Source organism: Aquarana catesbeiana, linkage group LG05 (assembly GCF_042186555.1).
Source record: "Aquarana catesbeiana isolate 2022-GZ linkage group LG05, ASM4218655v1, whole genome shotgun sequence".
Taxonomy (NCBI): domain Eukaryota; kingdom Metazoa; phylum Chordata; class Amphibia; order Anura; family Ranidae; genus Aquarana; species Aquarana catesbeiana.
Window position 1 is genome coordinate 312,170,123 of NC_133328.1, and position 16,338 is coordinate 312,186,460.

A 16,338-nucleotide genomic window follows, 5' to 3' on the forward strand; every position below is an offset into this window, starting at 1 on the left:
TGCTTGCGACGCAGCCATTGGCCAGGTGGAGTGTGCCCTGATACCCTCTGGGACCTGCATGCCTCCTAACCTATAAGCCTGTTCAATGGCTTCTTTTAGCCATCTGGCTATGGTGCGTCTTGAGGCCTTATGCCCTTTTCTTACTCCAGAAATCAAAATAAATAAGGAATCCGTCTTCCTAATCTCTTTTGTTGCATCTAAATAATGCAAGATGCATCTCCTCACATCTAGACTATGGAACCTTACTTCCTGTTCTTTAGACGGATTTGGGCAAAATGATGGTAACACAATCTCCTGGCCTCTGTGGAATTTCGAGGCCACTTTGGGCAGAAATGCCGGATCCATCTTAAATATTATGCGATCCGGAAAAATCTGAAAAAAGGGGGGCCTGATTGACAGGGCCTCCAACTCACAGACCCTTTTTGCTGTAGTAATTGCCACCAAGAAGACTGCTTTAAGTGTCAGCATCTTCAGGTTGCAACTATCCACTGGTTCAAAGGGGTCTGCTGTCATAGTTTGCAGCACTAATGACAGATCCCACTTTGGAAAGACTGTACCTTGTATTGGTCTTTGTCTGCTCAGTGATCTAAAGAGTCTGATTACCCACGGATCAGATGCCAATCTCTTTTCCAGGTAAACTGAAAGTGCTGACACTTGACTCTTAAGCGTGCTAAGACTTAGTCCTTTGTCTATCCCGTTCTGTAGAAACTCCAGGACTGCTACTGAGCTTTGTATATTAACTTCCTTGTCTGTACACCATCTGTTAAAACACCTCCATACCTTCTGGTAGATGTTCCGTGTCTCAATATTCCTGCTTTTCAGCATTGTGTTTATTAGACGGTCTGAGAACCCCTTTGCTTCTAGCAACTGCTCCTCAGACACCATGCGGCCAAGTTTCATCTTTGCACTTGGGGGCAGTGTACTGGACCCTGGGAGAGTAGAACTTCCTGGATCGGTAATAACCAGGGGGGTTCCACCGCGAGTTCTCTGAGCATAGAGAACCATGGTCCCCTGGGCCAATAGGGCGCTATGAGAATTAGTGTTGTCTTCTCTGTACGTAACTTCCTTAGTACCGCTGGTAGAAGTACCGGTGGGGGAAAGGCATAGCATTTGTTGAATGCCCACGTTTGTGCTAACGCATCTACCCGGAGCGATCCGTCCTCTCTTTTCAGGGAGAAGAACGCTCTGACTTTCCCGTTTTCCTTTGAGGCAAACAAGTCCACCTGAGGTATTCCCCATTTTTGAGCAATCTGCTCGAATACCTCCTGCTTCAGCGCCCAATCGCCCTCCTTCACTTTTTTCCTGCTGAGGAAATCCGCCACTTTGTTTAAGTCCCCCTTCAAGTGGACTGCTGACAATGAGAGTAGGTTTTCTTCCCCCCATTTTAAGATTTCCTCTGCTAAGGAGCACAGGGTTCCGCTCCTTGTTCCCCCCCTCGTTTATATAGGCGATCACTGACGCATTGTCGGACCTGACCTGCAAATGATGACCCCTCAGCTCTTCCTGGAAGGTTTTAAGTGCATACCATACTGCTCTCAATTCCTTCCAGTTGGATGATCTCATCCTCTCCTCCTTTCCCCAAGTCCCTTGTGATATCTGAGAGCCTAAATGTGCTCCCCACCCTACGCCACTCACGTCTGTGGTTAAGATTCGGGAAATGGGTACAGCCATCTTTGTTCATGTTCTTTGTCCTCCTCCACCACAAGGTTCTTTTTACCCTTGGTGGCAATAGCACCTTGGTGTCTAAGGACCCCTGCCTGTGATCCCCTATCCTTAATAGGAACACCTGCAGTGGCCGGAAATGCAGGCCTGCCCATTGCACTGCTGGGATTGCGGATGTTAACAGCCCCAGTGTTGACATTATCTGCCTTATGGTACATGGTAAGTTGGCTTGCAATCTGGTTACTTCTTTCTGAATCTTCCCTATTTTCTCTTTGGGAAGAAACAGCCTTTGTTGCGCTGAGTCTACGACATACCCCAAGTATACTATTTGCTCACTGGGTTGTAAATTGGATCTTTCCAAATTTACCAGCCAACCTAGACTCTCTAAAAACATTAGCGTATAGCTGAGGTTTTGTAGTAACTTCCTGGGCGACTCTGCCCACAAGAGAAGGTCGTCCAAGTAGGCAATGATGGATATGCCTTTGAACCATAAAGATGCCAGAGCTTAGGCCAGAATTTTTGTAAAAATTCTGGGCGATGAGGAGAGGCCAAAGGGTAGAGCCTGAAATTGAAGGTGCACGATTCCTACTTCCGTCTTTATTGCTAATCTCAGGAATTTCTGACACTCCTGGTGTATCGGGATGTGGAGGTATGCGTCCTTTAGGTCTAGGGAGACCATATAACAGCTTGGGGGCAGAAGTGCCCTTACTGAATATATGGACTCCATTCTGAACCTCTTGTAGGTTATGGACAAATTTAGAGGCTTGAGGTTGAGGATTGGTCTGACCTTCCCTGAAGTCTTCTGCACTCCGAATATGTGGGAGTAGAAACCTTGCCCTCTTTCCCCTTTTGGTACCTCGATAATCACCCCTTGTTCTTTGAGTTCCTTTAAGGATCTCAATCCTCTGGCCTTCTCCTTGATCCTCGGAAGTTTGGTGATGTATAACCTGTTTGGGGGTGATCTTGAGAACTCTAAACGATATCCTTCCTTTATTGTTCTCAGAATAAACGGGTTGGAAGATATTTCTTCCCATTGCGGGAGGAAGGCCCCCAGCCTCCCTCCCACTGCGACTACTTTGTCATTTCTTCTGGGTTTGCTCAGGAGGATGAAAAATCTCCCCTCCCTTGCCTTTCCCTCTCTGAGCCCAAGGTCTTCTCTGGGTCTCCATCTTGGGAGTTGTAAAGCGGGATCTTGTATTCCCTCTTTGCCTCTTACTTTGTTATGGCTGTTTCCAATTAGCTTTACGCTTCAGTGGAAACGCCTTCTTCCTATCTGCAGTTTGGTCCAGCACCTTTTCTAACCCTGGTCCGAACAGCAGATCCCCTGTAAAGGGAATCCCGCACAGTTTGGCTTTGGACGCGCCATGTCTTAAGCCAAAGGGCCCTTCTTGTGGAATTGGCCAGTGCGGAGGACCTGGCTGCCATCCGAACCAGTTCTGCGGAGGCGTCTGCGATGCAAGACCTCGCAGGAGTGTGGGAAATGCAGACAGAATCTGCTCCTTCGCAGTTCCTTCTTCAATGTGAGCCTGCAATTGATTTAAGCAGAATTCTACGTTCCTAGCCACCACCGTGACCGCCATAGTTGGCTTCAGGCTTCCCACCGTCGAGTCCCATGATTTTTTTTTTTTAACAATGAGTCCATTCTTTTATCCATTGGCTCAGAAAGAACCCCCATGTCCTCAAATGCCAAGTCCGTGTGCCTTGACACCTGCGAGAAGGCTGCATCTAGTTTGGAACTTTGTTCCACACTGATGCTGGATCCTCTGTAAAGGGAAACCGTCTCTTTAAGGCCTTAGAAAAGAATGGCTTTCTTTCAGGTTCCTGCCACTCTCTTAATAGCCTCTACTAGGACCTCATGAACAGGAAAATTCCTCTTTTCCCGTTCCCCTAGGCCCTCATACATCTGATCGTGCAATGATAATGGTTTCTTCTCCGTTGATATACCTAGTGTGGTATAAATGGCCCCTAAAAGGTGATCTACCTCTTCTAATGAGAGTTTATATCGGGATGGCTTCCTGGAATCCCCATCCAGAGCCTCCCCCTCAGAATCTTGGGAGCCAGAAGTTGCACTGTCAGGTTCCTCTTCAACCTCCGCTCTAGGGGCTACTGAAGGACCTGCACTAGTGGAGGCTATTGCCTGAGTTTTCGGTACCGTTATTGTCGGAGGAGCAGTCTGAAACTGGCATCTGAAACCCCTCAAAAAAGTTTTTGAAGGATCCGAACGTACTTGACAATTCTTTAACAGATGCCGCTAGTTCACCCTGCTCTGAAGAATGTTCTTGTACTAGTTTGCTAATACAATCTTTACATAATGGTTTTTCCCAAGAATCTTTGAGGGTAATTTTACATGAAGGGCACCTCCTTTTTGAAACATGAGAGGCCCTGGTTTTCTCTGTTTTCTGAAAAGACATAAGAAAAAAACCCCAACTATTAACACACAGTACCCTATCCTGCATAATTGCAGGAGTGCAACACTTTCATTCGGGCTTGCCTCACCAGGGGCCTTATGAGTCCACCCTCTGACACCTGAGGGTCTTTAACCTGCCCCCCCCCCCCTTGCACCTGTCCCACACTAATGATAGGGGGGGTGGTTCATGCCAGAGGAGCTCCACCCTAGGTTCCCCTTACCTTAACATGGCTGGAGCTGGTCTCTGCTAGAGCAGTGCAGTCCAAATCCTCTGCATCCGTCATCCTTGTGTCACCTCTGGAGCTTTTGCTGTCTCCACAGCATGTACAGCTCCTCTCCAGTGCCGTGCCTGGCTACCTTTCAATGTTCGCGGCCGGAACCGGAAGCTGCGAACCCGGAAGTGCACGCCCCTTCTGGCTGGATATGACGTTACCCGCCACAGGCCGTGCAATCCCAGTACCCGGTGTGTTCTACTACACACGCTGCTGGGGGCATGAGACTGCAAGAGCTGCACTCCGCTTCACCGCGCTCGGTGATGAAAGGGAAGCCCCCCGACCTCAACCTGCGCTCAGGGATGCGGGGGTGGCAATATCCAGAGAAAGTTTTTCTGACCAGGTTAGTGTTATAACCGCTGCAGGTGTATACACTAACATTTTCCCCCTGGTCTGTCCTAAGAGTCTCTACTCCTCTTTCAAGACATGCTGCCTGAGCCTCCCTGGCTCTCCTGGCTGGTTCCTGTGGTGTCTACCCTCTGGAGGAAACACAAATAACTGAGGAGCCAGCAGGGGAGGAGGAAATTTATAGAAGCTGGCGCAGGTGTTTCCAATCAGAGGGGAGGAGCCAAGCTCTCAAGTGGCTGTCCTGAAAGACGATTAGGGGAAAAACTGATGTTAAAACTAATGAAAGATTGATGAGAAACAGATGAAACACGGATCTAAACTTCAGCCATTTTTACTTCGAAAAAACGTGAATGCACTGAACGGCCTGCATGTGTGAAAGGGGCCTGAAATATTAAAAGCGGATGAAAACAAAAAAATAAAACACCTGCAAGGCAATGGCATAATGTGCTAGTATGCAACGTAACTGGCTGCATCCAGGGTGAATATCTCCTAAACAGTGCAGATTTAGGAGATATTCATTTTTGTAAAAAGGACCAAGCGGGGTTTACTAGTGCTTCAAAGTAGTACAAGAACATATAAGAATGTATATGGCTCCTAAACAGAAGTATCCTTTCTATGACAGTAAATAACTTACCAGCTCAGTGGCTGGGGAGCCTCTATCTTCTGACCATCCACTTCAATATCTTGCAACTCCTTGAAGTATTTTTCTTTCAAACAGTGTAAAATTTCTTTAGCATGGCTAAAGTAAAAAAAAAAATTAAAAAAAAAAGTAAATGAAGCTTTTCATAAAATTAAAATAAAATGTTACTCTATAAAAACTCTGAAAAACGATTGTTAGGATTTAAAGCTGAATTCTAGGTATGAATTTTATTGCAGTTACTTTGGTCCAGCTTGGACCAAAGTATGAATATTTCAGGGATGCAGGGAAAAATTCCCCAATCCTTCAAAAACACAGGCATACACAACCGCATGGTACTTTGTGCACCTGAAACGGTGCTGTGTTTTCCAATGCATAGGGGTGCCATTAAGAATAGCAGCGCCCATGTCTGTTAAAGAGCAGCACATTTTCCCTGTGGGTCAAGGAACAGGTGCGATTTATACATGCTCCCAAACCTGCTACAGTGTGAACCTAGCCACTGCTTCTACAGTGATCACTGCTGTCTTCTGGACCAAATGATGGCTGCCCTGCACACAGAGGGTCACTCGCTCAGCACAGGCACTATTCACATTTTTCTTAACACAAGGTGTTCACTTATTTAACAAGGTGTAGAGGAGGGGCAGCGACATCAAGATCTCTGCCTATTCCAATCAGAACACCTTGCATTCATTGGAGAAAAAATGCTCGGCACGGGACAGTGGCAATCACTGTAGTAGCAGTGCCTCTATGCTACCACAATGATCCCACAGGTATGGAATATGCATACTTACATTGGTCCAAAGTGGATCAATACAAACTATACAGAAAAAAAAAATCAATTATTGGGAAAAAAATATTTTAAGCAACAGACAGCATGGATTCATGAAAGACAGAAACCGGATTTCTTTTTTTGGAGGCAAGTAAAAGCTTGGACAGAGGGGTGGCTGTGGACGTGGTATACTTGGATTTTGCAAAAGTATTTGCCACAGTTCCCCACACACGGCTCATGTGTAAGGTAAAGTCTACAGGCTTGGAAACAGTTTGTAAATTGATAGAAAACTGGCTAAAAAACAGAATTTAGAGAGTAGTGGTTAATGATTCTTACTCTGAATGTTCTAAGGCAGTGATGGCGAACCTATGGCAAGGCAAGCACTCTCTGTGGGCACGCCATGGGAATCCCCCAGCCAGGCAGTCACTTGCACCTGCGGTGCAGGCACCGAGGAGCTGGCTCCCTTCCTTGCATCAGTGCCAGTCATCTTGTCCCATGTGCGATGTTTAGGGGGATGTAAAATTCTTCCTCCACCGTCCCGACTCTGTTCTGCAGCTTATTGCCTCCCCCGGACCCCTACACCACCAGTAAGGCATTCCTTATTGCAGGCACCCTATAGCAGCTCCTCCTGCTCCAGGACTACTTTGGTTCAGTCTATCCCACTGGTGCAGCCTGTGAAACAGCGGAAGGGGAGGGGCGGTGCTCGGAGCAGATCATCCATAGCCATGGGAGAGGTGCAGTGGCTGCTAGCTGACCTCCTGGCGACGGGGATATCAAGGAGCAGCTGATGACAACGAACTATGCAGTGGAATAACATCCTTACAGGATGTCTCCTATTTACAAGCCAACCTCAATGCACTAATTGGGCAACTAAGTGGCAAATGAGGTTTAATGTTGATAAATGTAAAGTTATGCACTTGGGGGCTAAGACTAGATCAGAAGCTCAATAATAGCATGCAATGCCAAAATGCGGTTTACAAAGCAAGCAAAGTCCTTTCTTGTATTAGAGGTGAGAGGAGATCATTTTGCCCCTGTACAAATCATTAGTAAGACTTTGTCTGGAATATGCAGTTCAGTTTTGGGCACCAGTTCTCAAAGGATAACCGGGGAACTGGAGAAAGTGCAGAGAAAGGCAACCAAACCGATAAGAGGCATGGAGGAGCTCAGCTATGCAGAAAGATTAGATGAACTGAATTTATTCTCTCTTGAGAAGAAGAGATTAAGGGGATATGATCAATATGTACAAATACATATGTGGTCCATATAGTGAACTTGATGTTGAGTTATTTACTTTAAAGGTCATCACAGAGCACAATGGGCACTCTTTACGTCTAGAGGAAAAAAAGATTTCATCTCCAAATACAAAAAGGTTTCTTCACAGTAAGAGCTGTGAAAATAAGAAAAGGGGTCCCCTCCAGAGGTCTGTATTCTTTCCTAAATGTCTATAATATAACTGGGTACTAACAGTTATAGGTAAAGTTGATCCAGGGAAAATCCGATTGCTGATCGGGAAGGAATTTTTTCCCTGCTGTAGCAAATTGGATCATGCTATGCTGGAGTTTTTCACCTTCCTCTGGATCAACCATGGGAAAGGATTGCGTATATAGTATTGTATGATTTTTATTTATTTTTTTTTTTGGTTGAACTAGATAGACTTGTGTCTTATTTCAACCTGACTATGTAATTATATCTGGAATTCAGTTTTAATAAAAGTTGAGGTGAAGCTATTTATATTCAGGACAATTAACTGCCAGCACAACCCATGTATAATGAACAAGCTGTATACAGCTACATAGCCATTTTACACATAGATGAGTGATTAAAAAAAATTCACTGCTTCCATTGAATGTGCAAGATCCAAAAATTTGGTAAGGGTGGCAGATATGGGGCTCTTTAAAGTTGGGATATGTGTACTTATTGGCACGTTTTTTAAAAATCAAGCCACCCGTTTCCTAGACATACAGTCTATGTAACACTTTCATGACCAGGTGCTCCTGCTGCCGCCACCATTACGGCGGTCCTCCATCCGGCGACTCTCGCGGAGCCCAGCCCAGCGGAGCGGAGCGAAGCCCAGCGGAGCCCGCTCGCACGGGAAAGCTGTATCTTTGAAAAAGATAAGAGGGGGGGCACGGCGGGTGGTCGGAGGAAAGGGGGCGGGGCTTAGCGGCATCTGCATGCTTCAGCGCCCACAACGCAGGCTGTGTAGCTATAAAGTGCACCTTTTTTCAGGTGCATACAGCTAAAAGGAAGGACACAGAGCAGACGGGTCGCATGTAGTGTTGGTTGACACAGGCATTCCCAGGACACATTTACTTTGTATCAGGCTGAACTTAATAGCAGCCGCAGTTGTTGGACTATTGCTCAGCAGTAGGTGCATTTTCTTGGCTGTACCTCTGCGTTTGTGCTCAGCACCATAACCAGAGGGAATGGTACAAATACCGCAAAAGTTAAGGGCACAAAAGGGTCACCCTCAGGACCTAAGGACCCCCCCCCCCCCCCCTCAACACCATCCCCCCCGAAACATCTAGGGAGGCTGGTCAGAGTGAGCCATCGGGGTCATCAGGGGCTGCAATTGCTTCCGACACTTCAGCCCCTGTCTATGTAACTGAGGATGTTTTTTCCTCAACTATCAGTGGATTAGAGGAAAAGTTAGCGACTTTAATCGCATCTTCACAGAGTGGAAGAAAGCGCATTAGGTCCCCTTCTACCACCCAGGATCCTCAAACAGAGGAACAGTAGGAGGGGGAAAATGAATCCCCCTCAGGGAACCATGGAGAGACTGACTCCTCTTCTGAGAGATCAATTGGGGCAGGACCTTCTTCAGATTCACATGCTGAGAAGTTGCTGGTGCATGCTCTTACTGAAATGGTCCGCTCCACATTTAAGCTACCCTTAACTGAGTCGGTTGAAGAGCCCGCTTCTTGTTTAGGTTCACTAAAGCTTCCTCAAGCCTTGCGTGCCTTTCCTGTACATTCATTGCTGGAAAAAGCTTATATATTCTGGGGATCACCCAGATAAGCATTTTTTTCCCCTCCTAAAAAGTTTTCAACACTTTATCCTTTGGAGGAAAAAAATCACTAAGATGTGGAGTATACCAGCAATTGATGCTGCTATATCCTCTGAATAAAAGTTTGACTTGTCCGGTTGACAAAGCGCAAATGTTTACAGATCCAACTGATAAGCGATTGGAATTACTATTAAGATAATTTTTCCTTGGCAGGTTCAGTGTCTTAACCTGCAGTGGCGACAATTGGGGTATGTCAATCCTAGAGAGACCATTTGAAAACAGGTGCTCAAGGTTTTCCCTGAACAGCAGGCCCAGGAGTTAGCTGAGCTGCCAGCAGCTTTGTGTTTTGCAATTGACCCAATCAGAGATTCTATTCTTCAAACCTCTCACCTTACGCTTGGGTTGCATGGACATGCGTAGAATCTTATGGTTGAAAAGTTGGTCAGCCGAAGAGCCATGCAAAAAGCTCTTGGCTGGTTTTCCTTTACGTGGTGAAAAGCTGTTTGGGGATGATTTGGACAAATATATCCAAAAATATCAAGTAGGAAAAGTACCCTTTTGCCAGATAAGAAAAGGAGTAAACGTCTCTCATTAAACGGGCTCTTTCTCCAGTACCAGGGGCATCAGCCTCCAGGCAGTCGCGATGGCCCCCACCATCAGGTTCAAAAGGTAAACCTCAGGGTCAACCCCAGGGACAAAAGAAATCCTAGGGGAGGAAAGCCACAAGACAAAACGCTAAAGCCTTTTTATGAAGGGGCGCGTTCGAGTGGGGGGGGGAGACTTCTGCAGTTCTCAAAGGTCTGGCAGGAAGAACTTCGAGACAGATGGGTGGTCTCCACAATAGCGCTAGGTTACAAACTAGAGTTGAGAATTTCTGTCTCCTTGTTTCCTCAGGTCAAATGTCCCCAAAGTTCCAGAGAAAAAGAAGTCTCTCTTTCTAGCATTAGACCGACCTTTGACACAAAAAGTGATCATGATGGTCCCCATGGAAGAGCAGGGGTTGGGGTTTTGTTCAAACTTTTCATGGTGCCAAAGCCAAATGGAGATGTCAGGCCCATTCTAGATTCCTGAAAATTCGCTCTTTTTGCATGGAATCAATCCGATCAGTAGTCTCCGTCCTACAAGGAGGAACATTTCTGGCATCAATCGACATCAAGGATGTATACCTGCATGTACCAATTTTCCCTGCTCACCAGAAATCTCTGTTTTGAAGTAGAAAAACTTCATTTTCAGTTTGTAGCTTTGCCTTTCGGTCTAGCTACTGCACCTCGGGTGTTTAAAAAATTGTTGGTCCTTCCTCTAGCCAGATTAAGGACTAAAGGTATAACGATAATAGCATACCTAGACAACCTGCTCTTGATAGACCGGTCGGTAGTCCGCCTGGACCAAAGCATTGTCATCACAGTGAACTACCTGGAATACCTAGGTTGGGTCCTCAACCTAGAGAAATCTTCTTTAAAACCAGTAAGAAGATTAGAGTACTTGGGTCTGATTACAGATACAGCACAGGAGAGGGTGTTCTTACCCCAGGCAAAAATCAGCGTCATAAAGGAGCTGGTTCAGGTGGTCAGGGCAGGGAAGGGTCCTTCTATTCGCCTTTGTATGAGGTTGTTGGGGAAGATGGTGGCTTCATTCTAAGCAGTTCCTATGCTCAGATTCATTTGAGACTGCTGCAAAACAGTATCCTTTCGGCTTGGAACAAGCACTAGATTTTCCGATGCGTTTGTCACCAAAAGTACATCAGAGCCTCAGTTGGCGGAGTATACCCAAGAATCTGCAGAAGGGGAAATCCTTTTTACCAGTTACCTGGAAGGTGGTAACAACAGATGTCAGCCTTTCAGGTTGGGGAGCAGTCGATCCAAGAGAAATGGTCCAGAACCAAAGGACTTTGCCCATCAACGTCTTAGAGATTTGGACAGCGTACTGAGCCCAAAGGGCCTGGACATTCAGGTTGGGGAATTGTCCTGTCAGGATTCGATCCGACAATGCCACGGCAGTGGCTTATATCAATCGCCAGGGGGGCACCAGAAGTCAGGCAGCCCAGGGAGAGGTAAACCAGATCCTAACCTGGGCAGAAAAGCATGTGCCGTGCATTTCAGCAATCTTCATTCCAGGAGAAGAGAACTGACAAGCAGGCTACTTAGTCACCAGCAGTTGTTCCCGGGGGGAATGATCCCTTCACCCCGACATCTTCATGGCTATATGCCAAAGATGGCAGATGCCGGACGTAGATCGGTTTGCGTCCAGGTTCAACAACAAAGTCGAAGACTTTGTGTTAAGAACAAGGGATCCACTCGCATGCGGAACAGATGCGTTGGTGACCCCATGGGATCAGTTCTCACTGATTTATGCATTCCCTCCTATTCTGCTACTACGTCAACTTCTTCGCAGGATCAAGCGGGCAAAGAAGTCAATAGTTCTTGTGGCCCAGAAGATCTTGGTATGCAGAAATGGTAAATGGGCCCCTACCACCACGTCCAGACCTGCTATCGCAGGGACCAGTGTTCCATCCTACTTTACAAACGCTAAATTTAACGGTTTGGCTGTTGAAACCTACATTCTGAAGAATCGTGGGCTTTCAGGCTTAGTGATATCTACTTTAATGCAAGGAAGCCAGCTTCCAGAGTCATTTATTATAGAGTCTGAAAAGCATATGTTTCCTAGTGTGAATCCAGGGGTTGACATCCTAGAAAGTATGTCATAGGTAGAATTCTTGCCTTTCTGCAGATGGTGTTAGAGATGAAACTGGCCTTGAGTACTATCAAGGGCCAATTCTTGACCTTATCGGTATCGCTTCAACGTCTTCTTGCTTCGCATTCTTTGGTCCGAAGCTTTATACAGGGGGTAACACGGCTTAATCCACCGGTTTGAGCATCCCTGAACCCTTGGGACTTGAATTTAGTTCTATCGGCATTACAGAAACAGCCTTTTGAGCCGATACGACATATTCCTTTAGTCCTTTTGACAGGGAAGCTAGTTTTTTTGGTAACCATTTCTTCTGCAAGAAGGGTATCAGAGTTGGCGGCTCTTTTTGTAAAAAGCCATATTTAATCATTCACAAGGATAGAGTAGTATTGCGCCCTCATCCTAGCTTTCTGCCAAAGGTGGTTTCAGGTTTTCACCTAAACCAGGACATTGTTTTACCTTACCTTTCTTCCTTAGAACAGGGTTCTGGAAAAAATTATCTACATTCTTTGGATGTAGTGAGAGCAATCAAAATCTATTGAAGGAGACTGCTCAAGTTCGCAAAACAGATGTTTTGTTTGTGTTGCTTGGAGGTCCTAGAAAAGGACAGGAAGCGTTGAAATCCACTATTGCCAAATGGATTCGGCAAGTAATTATTCAAGCTTATGGTTTGAAGAGGAAAGTTCTACCTTTTCAAATCAAAGCGCACTTCACCAGGGCTGTTTGTTCTTCGTGGGCAGCGCATCACCAAGCCTCCATGGCTCAAATCTGCAAGGCTGCAACTTGGTCTTCAGTCCATACATTCACCAGATTCTATCAGGTGGATGTAATAAGGCATGAGGAGATCGCCTTTGGGCGCAGTGTACCGCAGGCAGCAGTATAGGTCCTCGAGTCTGATTGCACCCTTCTTTTGTTTGCGTCTCCCTCCCCTTGCTCTGGGACATCCCATACAGTAATTACTGCGGCTCTGTGCCCCGTGATGTACAAAAATGAAAATAGGTTTTTTATAACAGCTTACCTGTAAAATCCTTTTCTTGGAGTACATCACAGGACACAGAGGTCCCTCCCCTCTTTGGTTACACATGTGTTACTTTGCTACAAAACTGAGGTACTCCCAGTAAGGGGAGTGGTTATATGGGGAATTGAACTTCCTGTCTAGGGTGTGCCAGTGTCCAGCACTTGAAGGTGCCATATAACCCATACAGTAATTACTGTGGCTCTGTGTCCCGTGATGTACTCGAAGAAAAGGATTTTACAGGTAAGCTGTTATAAAAATCCTATTTTTTAGCAGCAAACCCAACTGTCTGTCATGGTGATAATACGATTGGGCCTCTTGCTAACTAGTCCCTGTGATCTGCAGCTGCCAAGTGACAATGCAGTCTCAGAACTCAGCAGTCTCTACGATTAAGCATGAAATTAGATAGCTGGATCTGTATTTCCATGTACTTGAGTTGCAATAAGTATCTGCAACATTACATAGTAGTGCCATCTTTATGCAGTGGATTATCAGTGACAAGGTGGACAGGCACCTAATGATGTACAGGGATGAAATGTGAGCCAATCAGGAGCAGCACTGCGTTCTGTATGATGCACTCTTAGAACTAGCATTAGCATGGGTGCGCAACTGCGCACTGCTAGTTCTCAGACAGAATGTACATATTCTCATTACAATTGGAATCATGCCCGAGAATACGGGGGGGGGGGGGGGGGGGGAGTGAGTTTCAGATGCAGGTAGTGATTCACTAAAAATAAACTCTCTCTGCAGCTTATTAACATTAAACAAACCCCCTAAAACAGCATTTACCTGTTTTGAGGGAAACTCAATTACATTTTTGTTTGAAATACAGGATTTTACACTGCTAGCCCCTTTCCTTCTTTTGTTTTATTATTTTTCAATGCACACAACATGTACCTTTTGTATCCAGTAATTCTTATTGTGTTCAACATAGTCATTCTATGTTTATGTACACTGAACATAGGGCTATTGGCACTTTAATATATACTATGCGTTTACATTAGTATATTAAATACCCAGAAACACTATAGCATTTGCACAACACTAGTTTCAGATGCAGGTAGTGATTCACTAAAAATAAACTCTCTCTGCAGCTTATTAACATTAAACAAACCCCCTAAAACAGCATTTACCTGTTTTGAGGGAAACTCAATTACATTTTTGTTTGAAATACAGGATTTTACACTGCTAGCCCCTTTCCTTCTTTTGTTTTATTATTTTTCAATGCACACAACATGTACCTTTTGTATCCAGTAATTCTTATTGTGGCTGGGAGAGGCTCCCTGAGGGCAGACATAAACTGCTCCCATTCACCTTCAGGCACAATCTTCAGTTCTTGGTAATAATGTTCAAAGAGTTCGTTTTCCTTTACGATTTCAGCATAGCCACCTTCCCAGGCCTTAGAGAACACAAAGTTATAGATTAAGTCAAGCAATAGATTCTTATACTATAAAGAGTAACCTAAAGAGTAACCTAAAGAGTAACCTAAAGAGTAACCTAAAGAGTAACCTAAAGAGTAACCTAAAGAGTAACCTAAAGAGTGAGGCAGATGTCATAAGCCTAGGCTTTTTACCAGCCAAGAAACAGGAAGTGGGCTGTATAAGGTATTTACTGACAGAAAAAAAAAATATGTTTTACTATCCAAAGTTAATACAAGGGCAGACGACTTAATAGATGGAAAAAAGTAAATAATGATCAGCGCAGCTTGATGATGTATATAAAATATTAACAATAAGCGATAAATGATGTGCAAAATCGCTAATTGCAATTATGCAAATTGCTAATGATGCTGTGCAAAATAACTGAAGCAACAGTAGCCCTATGTTCAATGTAGATGAATACTAAAGTGCCTATGTTGTAACTGTGCAAAACCGTATAATGATGCTGTGTAAAAATCGCTAAAAAACAACAATAAATGGTGCTAAACAAACCAATCTGAGTATGTACGTAGTGTTGTGCAAATGCTATAGTGGTTCTGGGTATTAATATACTAATGTAAACGCATAGTATATATTAAAATGCCAATAGCCCTAGCCAAATAGCACATACTTAGCGATTTTACATAGCAGCATCATGCGTCTGCACAGTTGCAACATAGTCATTCTATGTTTATGTACACTGAACATAGGGCTATTGGCACTTTAATATATACTATGCGTTTACATTAGTATATTAAATACCCAGAAACACTATAGCATTTGCACAACACTATGTGCACATACTCAGATTGGTTTGTTTAGCACCATTTATTGATGTTTTTTAGCAATTTTTACACAGCATCATTATGCGGTTTTGCACAGTTAAAACATAGGCACTTTAGTATTCAGCTACATTGAACATTAGGACTACTGTTGCTTCAGTTATTTTGCACAGCATCATTAGCAATTTGCATAATCGCAATTAGCGATTTTGCAGATCATTTTCGCTTATTAATATTTTATATATATATATCATCAAGCTGCGCTGATTATTTACTTTATACACTTTAGATCTAGCTGCAACTTATCAGATTAGAATATATTCACTTTGATAGCGCGAAGGATCTTACTTACATTAATAGATGGAAAGATGAAAAAAAAAAAAAAAAATGACTGAAGTTCCGCTTTAAGCTGAATTTCATTAAGTAGCAAACAACAATTTAAATCATACTTCTTAGCAATGCAAAACCTAATTAGGGAAGAAAAAGGAAACCAGAGTATGGCCTTCGGGCACACACATGCATCATCAGGAGCATGACGATCACGATGTATACTTCTGATGTGTGTATGCATGAAACAGCTGTAAAGGGTTATTACTATGAAAACAAATATATAGAACGGTGCAGCGCAATAAAAATATAGTCCTTACACTTTGCAATGAAGAGTATAACAACGATGTAAAATGAAGCCACCACTTGATAGTAAAGGGATCTTCAGCTGATAATATTCAAAGTGACAAATCCTCCACCGTCAATCGTATGCACTCTTACCAGATCTGATGAACTACTGAATGATCAGATCGTCTGAAAAGCTAATTACCACACATGGGGTAGGAACGATGGATCAATCCAGCAGCATAAGCGGAATACATTCAGATGGATGGGTGATGTATTTAAAAATAGAAATAAACATGATCTAAGTGCACACTCGTTTATTAAATAAAAAGGGTTACTGGCTTAATACAAGTGTAGAAGCCATGCACAAGGCTAAAAGCCAAAAAGTCAATAAAAACAGCGGTGTAACAATCGCAATACCAAAAAGGCACACAGATAGACGGGTGACGACCGCAGAGTAGCTCCTCCCCCCTGTATGCACGTTAGGTCCTGTATGGACTTCGTCAGCAGTGGGTGGAGCTACAGCATCACCCGAGAACCTACTATAGCAGCCTGGTTACCATGGATTGCGCAGAGTAAACAGCGGAAGCCGCGACCAGATGCGGAAGCTAAGCTAACCCCTGTAAACAACGCGCCACCTTCTCCTATGGGGACACAAGTCATAACAAGATATAGTAATAATGTATCTGTGTGCTGTTTTTATTGACTTTTTTGGCCTTTAGCC

At 44.4% G+C, this 16,338-nt stretch overlaps 1 protein-coding gene across 2 annotated transcripts in view; it reads right to left on the reverse strand.

Annotated features, from left to right (window-relative positions):
- The window catches only part of NSUN2 (NOP2/Sun RNA methyltransferase 2), a 153,811-nt gene that overhangs the window by 132,430 nt on the left and 5,043 nt on the right, over nt 1-16,338 (reverse strand). For both annotated transcript variants that reach the window (XM_073630839.1, XM_073630838.1), the window contains 2 exons: nt 14,044-14,201; nt 5,324-5,428 (listed from right to left, as the gene is read on the reverse strand). In XM_073630839.1, the coding sequence (XP_073486940.1) occupies nt 5,324-5,428; nt 14,044-14,201 (263 nt within the window). The remainder of the gene's footprint in view (nt 1-5,323; nt 5,429-14,043; nt 14,202-16,338) is intronic.